The sequence below is a fragment of the Nerophis ophidion genome, linkage group LG14 (assembly GCF_033978795.1).
Source record: "Nerophis ophidion isolate RoL-2023_Sa linkage group LG14, RoL_Noph_v1.0, whole genome shotgun sequence".
Lineage (NCBI taxonomy): Eukaryota > Metazoa > Chordata > Actinopteri > Syngnathiformes > Syngnathidae > Nerophis > Nerophis ophidion.
The window spans coordinates 13,399,310-13,419,984 of NC_084624.1; the positions used below are offsets into that span (position 1 = coordinate 13,399,310).

A 20,675-nucleotide genomic window follows, 5' to 3' on the forward strand; every position below is an offset into this window, starting at 1 on the left:
GTCTGTGAGGTCGTGTTTTTGTGCAATATGTTAGTTTTCCTTTAGAAGTTGCACTGCGTCAACAGTATGGCAGTTATTTATTGTGTAGGGGTGTTCAACGTATGGCCCAGGGACCATTTGTGCCCTGCAGCTTGCTGTGTTTTGACCTACATACAAGGAAACACATTATACACATGATATTAATATGATATAGTCGTGCTCATAAGTTTACTTACTCTGGGAGAATTTATTATTTATTTGCCATTCTTTAGAGAACCTGAATGATAACACAGCATTTCTTCCACTCATGCTTAATGGTTGTGTGAAGCTATTTATTTGCAAACTGCGTTTCCTCTTTTTAAATTAAAATGACAAAAGAAAGTACCCAAATGACCCCGATCAAAAGTTAACATACCCCAGTGACTTCGATCTGATAACATGCACAAAGGTTGACACAAGCAAGTTTGAATGGCTAATCAAGTTTCCAATCCTCACCTGTGACCTGTTTGTTTATAATTAGTGTGTGTGTGTATAAAAGGTCAGTGAGTTTCTGGGCTTCTGACAGACCATTGCATCTTTCATCCAGTGCTGCACAGATGTTTCTATATTCTGAGTCAAGGGGAAGGCAAAAGAATTGTCAAAGGATCTGCGAGAAAAGGTAATTGAACTGCATAAAACAGGAAAGGGGTCATACTTGCCAACACTCCCGGATTTTCCAGGAGACTCCCGAAATTCAGCGCCTCTGCCGAAAACCTCCCGGACAAATTTTCTACCGAAATTCAGGTGGAGCTGGAGGCCACGCCCCATCCAGCTCCATGCGGACCTAAGTGACGTGTATAAAGAGCGTGTCTGCCCAATGACGTTATAACTGTAGAATGATCGAGGGCGAGTTCTTGGTTTCTTATGTGGGTTTATTATTAGGCAGTTTCATTAACGTCCTCCCAGCGCGGTAAAACAACACAACAGCAGCAGTCGGTTTTTGTCTACCGCAAAGCAGTTCGTCTGCCTAAACAGCAATGGTGTGACACTCTTAACAGGACAATACTGCCATCTTCTGTACATGCATATGGTTAGAAAAACAAGGATGGACAATTCAACCCTTAACTCAACAATGAGTAGATGAGTGTTATGTGTGTGTAAATGTGTAAATAAATGAACTCTAAAATTCAAGTATTTATTTTAATAATATATATATATATATATATAATACTTGACTTGGTGAATCTAGGGGCAAATATACTCCGCCCCACCTCCCAAAATCGGAGGTCTCAAGGTTGGCAAGTATAAAAGGTGTATAAAAAGATATGCAAATCAGCAGTGTTCGAACGCCGATTAAGGAGTGGAAAATGAGGGATTCAGGTTGACCAGCAAAGATTTCAGCATCAACAGCCAGGAAAATTGTTCGAGATGCAAATAAAAATCCAAAAATAACTTCCGCTGAAATACAGAACTCTCTGAAAAATTGTTGTGTGGCTGTTTCAAGATGCACAATAAGGAGCCACTTGAAGAAAAAATGGCTGCATGGTCTAGTCACCAGAAGAAGCCATTTCTGCGAAAATGTTCACCTTTCATACTAGCCAACATTGAGACCTCCGATTTCGGGAGGTGGGGTGGCGGGGCTGAAATAGAGGAGACCTCCCGAAATCGGAGGTCTCAAGGTTGGCAAGTATGAAAGGTGTATAAAAAGATATACCAATCAGCAGGGTTTCAAACGCCCATTAAGAAGTGGAAAATGAGGGATTCAGGTTGACCAGCAAAGATTTCAGCCACAACAACCAGGAAAATTGTTCGAGATGCAAATAAAAATCCAAAAATAACTTCCGCTGAAATACAGGACTCTCTGAAAAATTGTTGTGTGGCTGTTTCAAGAGGCACAATAAGGAGGCACTTGAATAAAAAATGGGCTGCATGGTCTAGTCACCAGAAGGAAGCCATTTCTGCGAAAATGTACACTTTCATACTTGCCAACCTTGAGACCTCCGATTTTGGGAGGTGGGGGGGCGGGGCTGAAATACAGGAGACCTCCGAAATCGGAGGTCTCAAGGTTGGCAAGTATGAAAGGTGTATAAAAAGATATGCCAATCAGCAGGGTCCAAACATCGATTAAGAAGTAGAAAATGAGGGATTCAGGTTGACCAGCAAAGATTTCAGCCACAACAACCAGGAAAATTGTTCGAGATGCTGTTTCAAGATGCACAATAAGGAGGCACTTGAAGAAAAAATGGGCTGCATGGTCTAGTCACCAGAAGGAAGCCATTTCTGCGCAAATGTCACAAATTGTCCCGCTTACATTACACCAAACGGCGCAGAGACAAGCCTCAAAACTTCTGGAACAAAGTAATGTTGAGTGATGAGACCAAAATTGAACTTTTTGGCCACTCGCCCAACTTTTGATCAGGGTCATTTGGGTACTTTCTTTTGTCATTTTGATTTAAAAAGAGTAAACACAGTCGTTTGCCAATAAATAGCGTCACACAACCATCAAGCATGAGTGGCAAGAAAGGCTTTTGTGGTATTCATAATCATAAATTCTCCCACCCAGGGTATGTAAACATATGAGCACAACTGCATATTTATTAACACTATAAATATTACGCTGTGTCAGCAATCACATCAAGGTGCGGTGTAGGTGATTATGGAACTTCTAAGCTTTTTACAATGGGTTAAGTATTTTTAGAAAACAGAAATACAAACCCCGTTTCCATATGAGTTGGGAAATTGTGTTAGATGTAAATATAAACGGAATACAATGATTTGCAAATCCTTTTCAACCCATATTCAGTTGAATATGCTACAAAGACAACATACACTGTAAGAAATTTCACCATTTAATTACAGTAACCTACTGGGAGCTAATGGTTCCAGTATAAAACAGTTTTTCTACAGCACACTTACTGTGATTTATCACTGCAGTTTATTACTGTAAAAAGGTATCACAGTACTGTGCTGTATCAAATATATGCTTCACAGCATAATACTGTCATCTGTTTAGCGGCATTACACTGTTTTTTTAGTGTATCTACTGTAATATCCATGGACAGTTAATTACAGTAAAATAATTGTAAGCACTATAGACTGAGCTTTACAGTATAATGCCACTAGAAGTTAATGAGTTGAACTTTTAATTTTTCAAAATCAAAACCCCTGCAATCTGCTGGCATAAAAATGACTGGAGAAATGCCCTCGCAAGTTTATGTTTTTATTAACCGATTATTTTAAAGCGTATCAAAATACATTCAATGTTTATTTAGTGCATTCTTATTTTCAGTGAAGCATTTTAACATTTAGAACAGGGGTCGGCAACGCGCGGCTTTGGCGACTCTGATGCAGCTCAGCTGCACTATCGCCGACCCCCCAGATTGTTGCGGGGAGATTCCGCAGATTCTCCCGGACATCACCCAGAGTCAACGTTCTCCAATTTTCACCCGGGCTACAATATTAAAGGCGTGCCGTGATGATATTACTCTTTCACGGAAAGCTATTTGCGTGCCGACCGGACATATGCATTTCGCTGCTTCTATCAGCCACATGAATGAGATTGCAAGGCATACTGGGTGACACAGATAACACTGACGGTTGTGATATAAACAACTTTAACACTCCTACTAATATGCGCCACATTGTGAACCCACACAAAATAAGAATGACAAACACATTTCGGGAGAAAATCCTCACTGTAACACAACATAAACGCAACACAACAAATACCCAGAATCCTTTGCATCCATGACACAGACACATGCATTTCGCTCCTTCATATCGGCCACATGATGAGATTGCAAGGCATACTGAGTGACACAGATAACACTGACGGTTGTGATATAAACAACTTTAACACTCCTACTAATTTGCGCCACATTGTTAACCCACACAAAATAGGAATGACAAACACATTTCGGGAGAAAATCCTCACTGTAACACAACATAAACGCAACACAACAAATACCCAGAATCCTCTGCATCCATGACAATCCTGACTATGTTATACACCCCGCCCACCTCAACCACGCGGGGGGGGGGGGGGGGGGGTGGGGGGCCGGGGGGGGGGGGGGGGGGTTTGGTGCTTGCGGGGTGTATAACATAGTAAAGGTTGTCGACCCCTGATTTAGAACAATGTTAAGCAACTATAGCAGGGGTAGGGAACCTATGGCTCTAGAACCAGATGTGGCTCTTTTGATGACTGCATCTGGCTCTCGGATAAATCTGAGCTGACATTGCGTAACACGATAAGTAATGAATAATTCCACTTGTAATCACAGTGTTAAAAATAACGCTCGAAATATAAAAAATTCTCATGCATTTTGAATCCATCCATCCGTTTTTCTACCGCACCTGTTCAAGAAGTTACGTTAATGGTAAGAAGTTATGTATTTATTATTGGTTAGTGTGGGGCTTGCCCTCCTGGGGGTTCTTCAGACCACCAAGCACAGAGACGAGAGCCTGTTTCAGGGTTACAATATTGTTTTATTTTTCAATAAGTCCGTCAGTTGCTTCCTAGCAATTGTCTTTTCCTCTTTCGTTCTCACTCACGCTCTGGCTCCAGCCCCAACCCCGTCTCTCCTCCTGGCTGCTGCTTATAACAGAGCGACAGGTGATTAGATAACAAGGCCCAGGTGGGCCATCTACGCATCTGTCGCTGATTTCGAGGCCGATCCTGGCAACACCCCGCTTCGCTGCAGGCCCGCAGCCACACCCCCTCCACAGTTAGCTTCAGAATAACAATATTATTACAAAGAATAAGAGACCTATTGTACTCTAGAAATGTTGGTTTTATTTAAAAAATGCATACATTTAGTTGTTCAGTGTTGAAAACAATGTTATATGACTCTTAAGGAAATACATTTAAAATATTTGGATTCTTGGCTCTCTCAGCCAAAAAGGTTCCCGACCCCTGCACTATAGCATCAGAACAGTCCATAGAACTAGATAATCAAAATAAAAATGTCCATTTAGATATTCCCCCCCCCCCCCCCCCCCCCCCCCACCAGCACACACCCACACCCCCAAACACAGTGCCTCTGTTGCACCATCCGAGAGAGCACACACGTTTTGAATCAACATTTTAACATTTAAAACAATGTTAAGCAACCCTGCAATCGGAACGAACGATGGCATCACAGAATGCGGTCCGTACATCCAGATAACGATCAAAATGAAGATGTCCATTTGGATATGATGTTAACCATCAGAGAGGGTACACACATTTTCAACAACCATTTTAACATTTAGAACAGAACATTAGTTAGCATCATGTGCAATAGAAAAATTTGTTAAACAAAACTGAACTGCAGAATTGACTAAACTAACTGAACAGGGACACACCTGGTGTTCAGTTGTCGACTTCATTTCAAACTGGAGACAAATAACTGAACAGGAGTTCAGTGTTTAGTTGTCGGGTACAAAAAGCCCCACTCAAAGTCTGTGAGATTTTTTTCTAAGGTTGGCTACGTACATGGATTTACTGTTGCTGCCTTTTTCTGGACCAGCTTCCCGGTCTTCTTGGACACCACCTTTCCCTGGCTAGCCATCCTTTCCCCTCACAGGGTTAATGCCAATGAATCGCCTAAAAAACAGAGAAAGTATATAAGATATTCTGTTGGGATTGAAGATTACTTGCAGTCGATACAGAGCTCCCCTCACATTGTTGATTCATGAATATGCACTGCACAAATATTCATATCAATTTTAGGATACAGTGGGGCAAACATGTATTTAGTCATCCCCCGATTGTGCAAGTTCTCCCACTTAAAATGATGACAGAGGTCTGTAATTTTCATCATAGGTACACTTCAACTGTGAGAGACAGAATCCATCCATCATCTTCCGCTTATCCGAGGTCGGGTCGCGGGGGCAACAGCCTAAGCAGGGAAACCCAGACTTCCCTCTCCCCAGCCACTTCGTCTAGCTCTTCCCGGGGATCCCGAGGCGTTCCCAGGCCAGCCGGGAGACATAGTCTTCCCAACGTGTCCTGGGTCTTCCCCGTGGCCTCCTACCGGTTGGACGTGCCCTAAACACCTCCCTAGGGAGGCGTTCGGGTGGCATCCTGACCAGATGCCCGAACCACCTCATCTGGCTCCTCTCGATGTGAAGGAGCAGCGGCTTTACTTTGAGTTCCTCCCGGATGGCAGAGCTTATCACCCTATCTCTAAGGGAGAGCCCCACCACACGGCGGAGGAAACTCATTTCGGCCGCTTGTACCCGTGATCTTATCCTTTCGGTCATGACCCAAAGCTCATGACCATAGGTGAGGATGGGAACGTAGATCGACCGGTAAATTGAGAGCTTTGCCTTCCAGCTCAGCTCCTTCTTCACCACAACGGACCGGTACAACGTCCGCATTACTGAAGACGCCGCACCGATCCGCCTGTTGATCTCACGATCCACTCTTCCCTCACTCGTGAACAAGACTCCTAGGTACTTGAACTCCTCCACTTGGGGCAGGGTCTCCTCCCCAACCCGCAGATGGCACTCCACCCTTTTCCGGGCGAGAACCATGGACTCGGACTTGGAGGTGCTGATTCTCATTCCGGTCGCTTCACACTCGGCTGCGAACCGATCCAGCGAGAGCTGAAGATCCCGGTCAGATGAAGCCATCAGGACCACATCATCTGCAAAAAGCAGAGACCTAATCCTGCGGTTACCAACCGGAACCCCTCAACGCCTTGACTGCGCCTAGAAATTCTGTCCATAAAAGTTATGAACAGAATCGGTGACAAAGGACAGCCTTGGCGGAGTCCAACCCTCACTGGAAATGTGTTCGACTTACTGCCGGCAATGCGGACCAAGCTCTGGCACTGATCGTACAGGGAACGGACCGCCACAATAAGACAGTCCGATACCCCATACTCTCTGAGCACTCCCCACAGGACTTCCCGAGGGACACGGTCGAATGCCTTCTCCAAGTCCACAAAGCACATGTAGACTGGTTGGGCAAACTCCCATGCACCCTCAAGAACCCTGCCGAGAGTATAGAGCTGGTCCACAGTTCCACGACCAGGACGAAAACCACACTGTTCCTCCTGAATCCGAGGTTCGACTATCCGACGTAGCCTCCTCTCCAGTACACCTGAATAAACCTTACCGGGAAGGCTGAGGAGTGTGATCCCACGATAGTTGGAACACACCCTCCGGTCCCCCTTAAAGAGAGGAACCACCACCCCGGTCTGCCAATCCAGAGGTACCGCCCCCGATGTCCACGCGATGCTGCAAAGTCTTGTCAACCAAGACAGCCCCACAGCATCCAGAGCCTTAAGGAACTCCGGGCGGATCTCGTCCACCCCTGGGGCCTTGCCACCGAGGAGCTTTTTAACTACCTCAGAGACCTCAGCCCCAGAAATAGGAGAGTCAGCCACAGATTCCCCAGGCACTGCTTCCTCATAGGAAGACGTGTTGGTTGGATTGAGGAGGTCTTCGAAGTATTCCTTCCACCTGTCCACAACATCCGCAGTCGAGGTCAGCAGAACACCATCCGCACCATACACGGTGTTGATAGTGCACTGCTTCCCCTTCCTGAGGCGGCGGACGGTGGTCCAGAATCGCTTCGAAGCCGTCCGGAAGTCGTTTTCCATAGCTTCCCCGAACTCTTCCCATGTCCGAGTTTTTGCCTCCGCGACCGCTGAAGCTGCACACCGCTTGGCCTGTCGGTACCTGTCCACTGCCTCCGGATTCCTATGAGCCAAAAGGACCCGATAGGACTCCTTCTTCAGCTTGACGGCATCCCTCACCGCTGGTGTCCACCAAGGGGTTTTAGGATTGCCGCCCCGACAGGCACCAACTACCTTGCGGCCACAGCTCTGATCTGCCGCCTCGACAATAGAGGTGCGGAACATGGTCCACTCGGACTCGATGTCCAGCACCTCCCTCGTGACATGTTCAAAGTTCTTCCGGAGGTGGGAATTGAAACTTTGTCTGACAGGAGACTCTGCCAGACGTTCCCAGCAGACCCTCACAATGCGTTTGGGCCTCCCAGGTCTGTCCGGCATCCTCCCCCACCATCGCAGCCAACTCACCACCAGGTGGTGATCGGTAGAAAGCTCCGCCCCTCTCTTCACCCGAGTGTCCATAACATGAGGCCGCAAATCCGATGACACAACTACAAAGTCGATCATGGAACTGCGGCCTAGGGTGTCCTGGTGCCAAGTGCACATATGGACACCCTTATGTTTGAACATGGTGTTTGTTATGGACAAACTGTGACGAGCACAAAAGTCCAATAACAAAACACCACTCGGGTTCAGATCCGGGCGGCCATTCTTCCCAATCACGCCTCTCCAGGTTTCACTGTCGTTGCCAACGTGAGCGTTGAAGTCTCCCAGTAGGACAAGGGAATCACCCGGGGGAGCACTTTCCAGTACTCCCTCGAGCGCTCCCAAAAAGGGTGGGTACTCTGAACTGCTGTTTGGTGCATAAGCACAAACAACAGTCAGGACCCGTCCCCCCACCCGAAGGCGGAGGGAGGCTACCCTTTCGTCCACCGGGTTGAACTCCAACGTACAGGCTTTGAGCCGGGGGGAAACCAGAATTGCCACCCCAGCCCGTCGCCTCTCACTGCCGGCAACGCCAGAGTGGAAGAGGGTCCAATCCCTCTCGAGAGAAGTGGTTCCAGAGCCCTTGCTGTGCGTCGAAGTGAGTCCGACTATATCCAGCCGGAATTTCTCGACTTCGCGCACTAGCTCAGGCTCTTTCCCCCCCAGTGACGTGACGTTCCACGTCCCAAGAGCTAGCTTCTGTAGCCGAGGATCGGACCGCCAAGTGCCCTGCCTTCGGCTGTCGCCCAGCTCACAATGCACCCGACCTCTAGACCTCTAGAGACAGAATGTGAAAAAGAATTTCAGGAATTCACATTTTAGGAATTTTAAAGAAATTATTTACAAATTATGGTGGAAAATAAGTATTAGGTCTCTAACAAAAATTCAACTCAATACTTTGTAATATTACCTTTGTTGGCAATAACAGAGGTCCAACGATTACCAGGTTTGCACACACAGTAGCTGGTATTTTGTCCCACTCCTCTATGCAGATCTTCTCGAGAGCAGTGATGTTTTGGGGCTGTCGCCGAGCAACACGGACTTTCAACTCCCTCCACAGATTTTCTATGAGTTTGAGGTCTGGAGACTGGCTATGCCACTCCTGGACTTTCAAATGCTTCTTACGGAGCCACTTTTAATTTTTTGGGTATTTTTACAGTAATTTCTTACAGTGTTCAAACTGATAAACATTTTTTTTAAAACTACGGCTCATAATGTCATCAAAAGGTTCAGAGAATTCGGAGAAATCACTCCACGTAAGCGGCATGGCTGGAAACCAACATTGAATGACCGTGACCTTTGATCCCTCAGACGGCACTGCACCAAAAACCGACATCAATCTCTAAAGGATATCACCACATGGGCTTAAGAACACTTCAGAAAACCACTGTCACTAAATACATTTGGTCGCTACATCTGTAAGTGCAAGTTAAAGCTCTACTATGCAAAGCGAAAGCCGTTTATCAACAACATCCAGGAACGCCGTCAGCTTCTCTGGGCCCGAGATCATCTAAGATGGACTGATCCAAAGTGGAAAAGTGTTCTGTGGTCTGATGAGTCCACATTTCAAATTGTTTTTGGAAATGTTCGACATCGTGTCATCCGTACCAAAGGGGAAGTGAACCATCCAGACTGTTATCGACGCAAAAGTTGAAAAGCCAGCATCTGTGATGGTATGGGGGTGCATTAGTGCCCAAGGCATGGGTAACTTACACATCTGTGAAGGCACCATTAATGCTGAAAGGTACATACAGCTTTTGGAACAATATATGCTGCCATCCAAGCGCCGTCTTTTTCATGGACACCCCTGCTTATTTCAGCAAGACAAAGCCAAGCTACATTGAGCACGTGTTACAACAGCGTGGGTTCGTAAAAAAAGAGTGTGGGTACTTTCCTGCCCCGCCTGCAGTCCAGATCTGTCTCCCATCGAAAATGTGTGGCGCATTATGAAGCGTAAAATACGACAGCGGAGACCCCGGACTGTTGAACGACTGAAGCTCTACATAAAACAAGAAAGGGAAATAATTCTACTTTCAAAGCTTCAACAATTAGTTTCCTCATTTCCCAAACGTTTATTGAGAGTTGTTAAAAGAAAAGGTGATGTAACACTGTGGTGAACATGCCCTTTCCCAACTACTTTGGCATGTGTTGTAGCCCTGAAATTCTAAATTATTTGCAAAAAAAAAATAAAGTTTATAAGTTTGAACATCAAATATTTTGTATTTGTTGTGCATGCAATTGAATATGGGTTGAAAAAGAATTTGCAAATCATTGTATTTCGTTTATATTTACATCGAACACAATTTCCCAACTCATATGGAAACGGGGTTAGTATAAAAGACTTAGTTTAATCTGGTTCATCGGGGCCTCACTTGGAAGCGATGCAGCATCAAGGGAGACAAAAAGTCAAGTTACTGCTTCATGCTTCAACACATTTGCTTTTTCCTCCTAGAATCGTGACAAATACTGATTTTTTGACTGCTACATCGTGGTAATAATGCCTTCCTTTTAATGGTGCAAAACTATCAAAATGGATTCCAGTGTGTTGGACATTCCTGCTATCATTAGATAGAAAAGAATTCACTTTGGCAGCCGAGGAGAAAAGCTACAATAAATAAATGTTCTCGAAGACTAAAACTAAAGATGCCACAAGGTTCCTGCAGGATGCTTGCTGTGTGGTGTTTTACCCAAATGTGTGTGCAGTAGTGACCTAGGTTCAAGTGTTTGGCTTCTTCAGCTGTTACTTATTTGTGTGAACCGTTCATATCAGGAGCTTTTTTAGGCAAGAACACTTGAATTCCATCAATCTACTCACTGATGGACCACACACACGTTCCCCTGGAAAATCCAAGGACTTATTTTCACCTCCGTACAATATTCTTATCGCTGTTGTTTCTGTGATGTGAAAGATGAATGTCACTATATTTTATTTAAAAAATTAGTATTAGGGTTGTTTCTTTGTATTTATTGTTCCAATATACAAGCATAAATACAGAGTTTATTTCGTATCACTCAAAGGTGTTTGAGAGTATACCGTATTTCCTTGAATTACTGCCGGGTTGAACTTGCTTCGCAAAATAATTAGCCCATGCTTAGTATTACCGCCTGGTCAAACTCGTGACACTTCCCCGTCATCATTTTCAAAATAAAAGAGGCTGATTTCAATACCAGTAATTTCCAATTGCATAAAGGGAAGAAGATTAAGAGCTATTCAATAGGATTTAAGGTCCAAGCTTACATCAGACTCAAATTTTTACCGTATACCTTTGGTAAGTGCCGGAGTGAGAAAAGGTTTTAAAATAATTAGCGCATGCTTACTTTTACCGCATGCCTTTGGTAAGCGCAGGAGTGAGGAAGAGGGTTTAAATTAATTAGTGCCCCGGCGGCAATTCAAGGAAATACGGTATTTGGAGAACTTTGTCCATTTGTTGTTTGTAAATAATGTTTGCTTTAATAAATGGGCGTCAAATAATTCTACCTGATCTTTGTGCAGCACTGCAACCTTTTTGTTCCACATTATCTCGCACTAGGATGCTCATTTTACCTATTTAGTGGCCGAGTGGTTAGAAGCAGGGGTCACCAACCTTTTTGAAACAAGAGCTACTTCTTGGGTACTGATTAATGTGAAGGGCTACCAGTTTGATACACACTTACATACATTTCAAGAAATAGCCAATTTTCTCAATTTACGTTTAAAAAATAAATCTATATATATATTTATAAAAATGGGAATTTCTGTCTGTCATTCCGTCGTACATTTTTTTAACGTTTACACAATAATCCCAAAATCAATTTCAGATCTATCCGTCAATTATAAGTTTTATTGTTTTTTATGTTTTTTGTTTGTTCATTTTAGGCCCTTTATAAAAATAGCTCAGTTTTTTTATATGGCAAACACAAAATATGCAACATTCTCCCCCAAAAATATCTCAATGTGGAAAATTTAACGAGACGTAATGAGATGGCGACTTGTACAGGGGGTACCCCGCCTTCCGCCCGATTGTAGCTGAGATAGGCGCCAACGCCCCACGCGCTCCCAAAAGGGAATAAGCAGTAGAAAATGGATGGATGGATAATTGGAGCCTTTAATAGGTCAATAATTCATAATTACATTGATTGTAATTAATTTGTATTTTTTGAGCAATGACATAAAAAGACAAATCACACTGAAATTATTAGGGATCCAAAAGGGTCCTACTCATTAAAGTGTTGAAAAATAAATTATAATTTTTTTTACTGTTTTCTTTTAACACAATAATCTCGAGATCAACTTCAGATCTATCCGTCAATTATAAGTTTTATTGTTGTTTATGTTTTTTGTTCGTTCATTTTAGGCCTTTCTAAAAAAAAACAGCTCAGTTTTTTATATGGCAAACACAAAATATGCAACATTCTCCCCCAAAAATATCTCAATGTGGAAAATTTAATGTGACGTAATGGGGTGGCGACTTGTCCAGGGTGTACCCCGCCTTCCACCTGATTGTAGCTGAGATAGGCGCCAGCGCCCCCCGCGACCCCAAAAGGGAATAAGCAGTAGAAAATGGATGGATGGATAATTGGAGCCTTTAATAGGTCAATGATTCATAATGACATTGATTTTTTTTTTAATTAATTAGTATTTTTTGAGCAATGATATTAAAAAAAACAAATCACACTGAAATTATTGGGGATCCAAAAGGGTTCTACTCATTAAAGTGTTGAAAAATAAATTATAATTTTTTTTACTGTTTACTTTTAACACAATAATCTCGAGATCAACTTCAGATCTATCCGTCAATTATAAGTTTTGTTGTTGTTTATGTTTTTTGTTTGTTCATTTTAGGCCCTGCTTTAAAAAAACAGCTCAGTTTTTTATATGGCAAACACAAAATATGCAACATTCTCCCCCAAAAATATCTCAATGTGGAAAATTTAACTTGACGTAATGAGGTGGCGACTTGTCCAGGGTGTACCCCGCCTTCCGCCCGATTGTAGCTGAGATAGGCGCCAACGCCCCCCGCGACCCTAAAAAGGAATAAGCGGTAGAAATAGATGGATGGATAATTGGAGCCTTGAATAGGTCAATAATTCATAATGACATTGATTTGAATTCATTAGTATTTTTTGAGCAATGACATTAAAAAACAAATCACACTGAAATTATTAGGGATCCAAAAGGGTCCTACTCATTAAAGTGTTGAAAAATAAATTATAAATTTTTTTACTGTTTACTTTTAACACAATAATCTCGAGATCAACTTCAGATCTATCCGTCAATTATAAGTTTTGTTGTTGTTTATGTTTTTTGTTTGTTCATTTTAGGCCTTTCTAAAAAAAAACTAGCTCAGTTTTTTATATGGCAAACACAAATATGCAACATTCTCCCCCAAAAATATCTCAAAGTGGAAAATTTAACGTAACGTAATTGGAGCCTTGAATAGGTCAATGACATTGATTTTGATTCATTATTATTTTTTAAAGAAAGAAACAGCCTTGCATGGCAGCTTTGTGTTATTAGAGTAAACATTAAATATTTTCTTGTTACATTTCACCCGTTTGCTCTTTTATATCACTGTTTACAAATAAAAAATTTTCAAACGTATTTTAAAAATGTGCCATGGGGCCGTTAAAAAATTACCTGCTGGCCGCAAACGGCCCCCAGACACATTTTTTCTCTAAATGAGGCCCCCGAGTCAAAATAATTGCCCTGAAGAGTTTTGCCCATGACGTCATGCAACCAGAAAAGTGAAATGACTGATAATAATAATACCGCTGATACACTTAGAGATCGGTATATGATTAAATAAACATGGACGGGAACTGAAAATATTGATATCAAGCGCCTGTCTATAAGAGGCAGTACACCAGGGGTCACCAACGCGGTGCCCGCGGGCACCAGGTAGCCCGTAAGGACCAGATGAGTCGCCCGCTGCCCTGTTCTAAAAATAGCTCAAATAGCAGCACTTACCAGTGAGCTGCCTCTATTTTTTTAAATTGTATTTATTTACTAGCAAGCTGGTCTCGCTTTGCTCTACATTTTTAATTCTAAGAGAGACAAAACTCAAATAGAATTTGAAAATCCAAGAAAATATTTTAAAGACTTGGTCTTCACTTGTTTGAATAAATTCATTTATTTTTTTACTTTGCTTCTTATAACTTTCAGAAAGACAATTTTAGAGAAAAAATACAACCTTAAAAATGATTTTAGGATTTTGAAACACATATACCTTTTTACCTTTTAAATTGCGTCCTCTTCTTTCCTGACAATTTAAATCAATGTTCAAGTATTTTTTTGTATATTGTAAAGAATAATAAATACATTTTAATTTAACTCTTCATTTTAGCTTCTGTTTTTTCAACGACGAATATTTGTGGAATATATCTTCAAACTTATTATGATTAAAATTTCCCAAAAATTATTTTGGCCAACCTAGAAAATCTGTAGAATTAAATGTAAATCTTATTTCAAAGTCTTTTGAACATCTTTTAACATTTTTGTTCTGGAAAATCTAGAAGAAATAATTTGTGTGTAGTGTGCATATGTTTGTATATATTTATCATTTATGTATATACAAGTTCATTAAGTTTGTACATAGAGTGAACAGTTAGTTCTAATTTATGATTTAAAGAAAAGGAGTGGGATTAAATAAGTGTATACTTCTTCTCACTCCTTTTGAAATATGTAAGAAAAAAAAAGCCAATGCTCATTTGTTTTTTGTTTTTTTATTCTCCATTATTTTCATTTTGTTATAATGGCTGTTAAGGCTATAGCACTATATTGGATCATGCTTGCTCTTGTGTTTTTTTTTTTTAATATTTTAAATAAAAATACATCAATCAATCAATCAAAATGGTCTTTGTTAGAAATATAGCTTGGTCCAATTTGTTATATATTCTAACAAAGAGCAGATTGGATTTTAACCTATTTAAAACATGTCATCAAAATTCTAAAATTAATCTTAATCAGGAAAAATGACTAATGATGTTCAATAAATTATTTTTTGAATTTTTTCAAAAAGATTCGAATTAGCTAGTTTTTCTAATTTTTTCGGTTGAATTTTGACTTTTTTTAAAGAGTCGAAATGGAAGATAAACTACGTTTCAAAATTTAATTTTCATTTTTTTCGTGTTTTCTCCTCTTTTAAATGGTTCAATTAAGTGTTTTTTTTCTCATTTATTCTGTACAAAAAACCTTCCGTAAAAGAAAAAAAATGTATGACGGAATGACAGACAGAAATACCCATTTTTTTTTAAATGTATATATATATAGAGAGAGATTTTTTTTATCAAAGGTAAATTGAGAAAATTGGCTATTTCTGGCAATTTATTTAAGTGTGTATCAAACTGGTAGCCTTTCGCATGAATCAGTACCCAAGAAGTAGCTGCAGTACTCCATTCGGTATCGGCCAACGCTGCTAGGTAGCTCTTGCTGCTGCTAATGGGGATCACCAAACTGGCAGATTTGATCCGCTACGAAGCTCCTAGCGCCATTTCTCACAACGATGTCTGTGACTACGCAGGTAAACGCTTGCTTTTTTTATTTTTTTTATATGTTTTTAATCACTTTACAACGTTTCCCGATATTGTTATTAGCTACGAGCTAACTCGCAAAGTTGTTGACGTTACTTCCGCCACCTTTTTTTTTGTCTAATCATACTGTTGACTTTTGTCTAAAAGAACGCCCTTTTCTAGGCTGACTAGTTCTAACTGCGTATTTATTTGACAGCACAATGTTAACCGTTGCGAAGGAGGCGCTATTTTTACAAAACATTGCTCAAACCCCGTTTCCATATGAGTTGGGAAATTGTGTTAGATGTAAATATAAACGGAATACAATGATTTGCAAATCATTTTCAACCCATATTCAGTTGAATATGCTACAAAGACAACATACCTGATGTTCAAACTCATAAACTTTATCTTTTTTTGCAAATAATAATTATTTTAGAATTTCATGGCTGCAAAACGTGCCAAAGTAGTTGGGAAAGGGCATGTTCACCACTGTGTTACATCACCTTTTCTTTTAACAACACTCAATAAACGTTTGGGAACTGAGGAAACTAATTGTTGAAGCTTTGAAAGTGGAATTATTTCCCATTTTTGTTTTATGTAGAGCAGGGGTCAGGAACGTTTTTGGCTGAGAGAGCCAAGAAGCCAAATATTTTAAAATGTATTTTCGTAAGGGCCATATTTTTTTTAAACACTTCCAAAGATATGCACCTGGGGATAGGTTCATTGGCGACACTAAAATTGGCCCTAGTGTGTGAATGTGAGTGTGAATGTTGTCTGTCTATCTGTGTTGGCCCTGTGATGAAGTGGCGACTTATCCAGGGTGTACCCCGCCTTCCGCCCGATTGGAGCTGAGATAGGCGCCAGCGCCCCCCGCGACCCCAAAAGGGAATAAGCGGTAGAAAATGGATGGATGGCTGGATGGATAACACAACTAAACGCCTGCATTTTTAAGTAAGACCAACATTTAAAATAGGTCTCTTATTCTTTGTAATAACATTGTTATTCTGAAGCTAACTGTGGAGGGTGCGTGGCCTGCGGGCCTGCAGCGAAGCGGGTTGTTGCCAGGACCGGCCTCGAAATCAGCGACAGATGCGTAGATGGCCCAGCTGGGCCTTGTTATCTAATCACTTGTGGCTGTGTTATAAGCAGCAGCCAGGAGAAGAGACAGGGCTGGGGCTGGAGCCAGAGCGCGAGTAAGGGCGAAAGAGAAAAAGACAATTGCTGGAAAGCAACTGAGAGACTTGTTGAAAAAAAAAATATATTGTAACCCTAAAACAGGCTCTCATGTCAATGCTTGGTGGTCTGAAGAACCGTCAGGAGGGCATGCCCCACCCTAACCAATAATAAATAACTTCTTACCATTAACGCAACTTCTTGAACAGGTGCAGTATGAAAAAGGATGGATGGACTAAAAATGCTTTAGAATGTTTTATATTTTGCAAATTATTTTTAACATTGATTACAAGTGGAATTATTCATTACTTATCGTGTCAAGCAATGTCAAGTCAGATTTACCCGAGAGCTGGATGTAGTTACCTAAAGAGCCACATCTGGCTCTCGAGCCATAGGTTCCCTACCCCTGATGTAGAGCTTTAGTTGTTCAACAGTCCGGGGTCTCCGCTGTCGTATTTTACGCTTCATAATGCGCCACACATTTTCCATGGGAGACAGGTCTGGACTGCAGGCGGGCCAGGAAAGTACCCGCACTCTTTTACTACGAAACCACACTGTTGTGACACGTGGCTTGGCATTGTCTTGCTGAAATAAGCAGGGGCGTCCATGATAACGTTGCTTGGATGACAACATATGCTGCTCCAAAACCTGTATGGACCATTCAGCATTAATGGTGCCTTCACAGAAGTGTAAGTTACCCATGCCAGGGGCACTAATACACCCCCATACCATCACAGATGCTGGCTTTTGAACTTCGCGCCTAGAACAATCCGGATGGTTATTTTCCTCTTTGTTCCGGAGGACACCACGTCCACAGTTTCCAAATATGTGGACTCGTCAGACCACAGAACACTTTTCCACTTTGCATCAGTCCATCTTAGATGATCTCGGGCGTTCCTTGGTGTTGTTGATAAATGTGTTTTGCTTTGCATAGTACAGTTTTAACTTGCACTTACAGATGTAGCAACCAACTGTAGTTACTGACAGTGGTTTTATGAAGTGTTCTTGAGCCCATGTGGTGATATCCTTTACACACTGATGTCTGTTTTTGATGTAGTACCGCCTGAGGGATCAAAGGTCCGTAATATCATCGCTTACGTGCAGTGATTTCTCCAGATTCTCTGAACCTTTTGATGATTTTACGGACCATAGATGTAAAATCCCTAAATTCCTTGCAATAGCTCGTTGAGAAATGTTGTTCTAAAACTGTTCGACAATTTGCTTACAAATTGGTGACCCTCACCCCATCCTTGTTTGTGAATTACTTAGCATTTTATGGAAGTGAAGTGAAGTGAATTATATTTATATAGCGCTTTTCTCTAGTGACTCAAAGGGCTTTACATAGTGAAACCCAATATCTAAGTTACATTTAAACCAGTGTGGGTGGCACTGGGAGCAGGTGGGTGAAGTGCCTTGCCCAAGGATACAACGGCAGTGACTAGAATGGCGGAAGCGGGAATCGAACCTGCAACCCTCAAGTTGCTGGCACGGCCACTCTACCAACCGAGCTATGCCACCCAACATGGAAGCTGCTTTTATACCCAATCATGGCACCCACCTGTTCCCAATTAGCCTGCACACCTGTGGGATGTTCCAAATAAGTGTTTGATGAGCGTTCCTCAACTTTATCAGTATTTATTGCCACCTTTCCCAACTTCTTTGTCACATGTTGCTGGCATCAAATTCCAAAGTTGATTATTATTTGCAAAAAAATAAATGTTTATGAGTTTGAACATCAAATATGTTGTCTTTGTAGCATATTCAACTGAATATGGGTTGAAAATGACTTGCAAATCATTGTATTCCGTTTGTATTTACATCTAACACAATTTCCCAACTCATATGGAAACGGGGTTTGTATATCACAGATCCATCAATCCATTTTCTACTGCTTATTCCTCAGTGCCGAACTCTGTAGAATTTGCTCCTGGCTCACTGACAACAAGCTATCCATACACTTGGGTAAAACGGAATCCATCCTATTTGGGTCCTAAATAAACCTTAAGATAGTCAACAAAATTGGCCCTAGTGTTTGAATGTGAGTGTGAATGTTGTCTGTCTATCTGTGTTGGCCCTGCGATAAGGTGGCGACTTGTCCAGGGTGTACCCCGCCTTCCGCCCGATTGTAGCTGAGATAGGCGCCAGCGCCCCCCGTGACCCCAAAAGGGAATAAGCGGTAGGAAATGGATGGATGGATAGTCAGTGACTTCACTATTAAAGTGTGTGACATTGTTATCACCAGGAAAGATGAGGTCACCAACTTAGTTCCATTCTAGAGGCTAATCTTTCCTGTGATGAAATGGAAACCAAGGTAATCAAAAAGGTCAACCAACGAACAAGATTCCTTTACACCAGGGTTGTCCAAACTTTTTCCACTGAGCGCCGTACACTGAGAAATCAGAGCAAGCGGGGGCCATTTATTTAAAAAAACAACCCAATATATGTATAAAAAAATAAACATTTAGGCCTCCACTCAGGCTTGATCCCGGGGACTCCAAAGGGTTTTGTTAAAAATAAAATGTAAAAAATGTGTCATTATTCTGTATTATTATTTTTATTATTATTCAGGTTTTAAATCTCTAGATCAGGGGTAGGGAACCTATGGCTCTGGAGCCAGATGTGGCTCTTTTGATGACTACATATGGCTCTCAGATAATTATATTTATATCGCGCTTTTCTGTAGTGACTCAAAGCGCTTTACAAAGTGACACCCAATATCTACGTTACATTTAAACCAGTGTGGGTAGAACTGGGGGCAGGTGGGTAAAGTGTCTTGCCCAAGGATACAACGGCAGTGACTAGAATGGCGGAAGCGGGAATCGAACTTGGAACCCTCAAGTTGCTAGCACGGCCACTCTTTCAACCAAGCTATGCCGAGTAACCCTGTAATACTCTTCCATATCAGTAGGTGGCAGTCGGTAGCTAATTGCTTTGTAGATGTGGGAAACAGCGGGAGGCAGGGTGCAGGTAAAAAGGCGTCTAATGCTTAAACCAGGGGTAGGGAACCTATTGCTCAAGAGCCAGATGACTGCATATGGCTCTCAGATAAATCTTAGCTTACATTGCTTAACACGATAAGTAATGAATAATTCCACTGGTAATCACAGTTTCAAAAATAACGTTCAAATTATAAAACATTCTCATGCATTATAATCCAACCATCCGTTTTCTACCGCACCTGTTAAAGGTGTCGCATTATGGTAAGAAGTATTATATGTATTATTGGTTAACTTTTATAATAACAATGTTGTTAAAAAGAATAAGAGACTTATTATACTCTACAAATGTCAGTCATACTTCAAAATGCACAAATTTAGTTGTACTCAGTGTTGAAAAATGTTATATGGCTCTTGCGGAAATACATTGTGAAATATTTGGCTTTCATGGCTCTCTCAGCCCAAAAGGTTCCCGACCCCTGCTCTAGATCAACGATCTAATCCGTCAATATGACATTTTTAAAGATTTAAGTTGTATGCTCTTTTTGTCAAAGAAGACCATGCTTTTTTATGGAGAAAAAAAAACACAAAATATGAAATATTTTCACCCAATAACATTTTTAAGTAGAATATTTGAGATTACATAATAATTGGAGCTGTAAAAAGGTCAACAACTCATAACACCATTGATTTTAATTAACTATTATTTTTTTGTAATGGCACTTAAAAACAAAACACACTTGTCACAGTTATTTGGTGTCGAACCCCGAGATTCAGAGAAGGAGGCAGGCATTTGGTAAGTAAACATGATTTAATAAAGATACTAAGACAAAAACAAAACCAAAAGGGTACAGACAAAAAGCACGCACATGGGCGGATATAACAAACTAAGGGCTATGAACAAACTAATCGGAAGCAAGGAACAAAAAACAGTAAGCTGCGAAACATCTACCAAATACAGCTTACCGCTACGCTGCATTCACACGACCAGTAGGAATAACAAGTAGAAAATGACATTGACACGACAATACAATGATCCAGCAACTGACACAAGACAAAGGAGGTACAA

The 20,675-nt window shown here is 41.5% G+C and overlaps 2 protein-coding genes across 3 annotated transcripts in view; both read left to right on the forward strand.

Moving 5' to 3' along the window:
- LOC133568145 (mitochondrial fission factor homolog A-like) overlaps window positions 1–11,488 on the forward strand; it is a 29,490-nt gene extending 18,002 nt beyond the window's left edge. The window contains exon 8 of the mRNA XM_061919885.1: window positions 9,234–11,488. Coding sequence (XP_061775869.1) covers window positions 9,234–9,266 — 33 coding nt within the window. The 3' untranslated portion in view covers window positions 9,267–11,488. The remainder of the gene's footprint in view (window positions 1–9,233) is intronic.
- A 3,845-nt stretch (window positions 11,489–15,333) lies between these two features.
- The window catches only part of zgc:110269 (probable flap endonuclease 1 homolog), a 22,833-nt gene continuing 17,491 nt past the window's right edge, over window positions 15,334–20,675 (forward strand). Inside the window, exon 1 of one of the 2 annotated variants that reach the window (XM_061919886.1) lies at window positions 15,334–15,505. In XM_061919886.1, the coding sequence (XP_061775870.1) occupies window positions 15,424–15,505 (82 nt within the window). In that variant the 5' untranslated portion in view covers window positions 15,334–15,423. The remainder of the gene's footprint in view (window positions 15,506–20,675) is intronic. The other variant, XM_061919887.1, reaches the window with a different exon arrangement.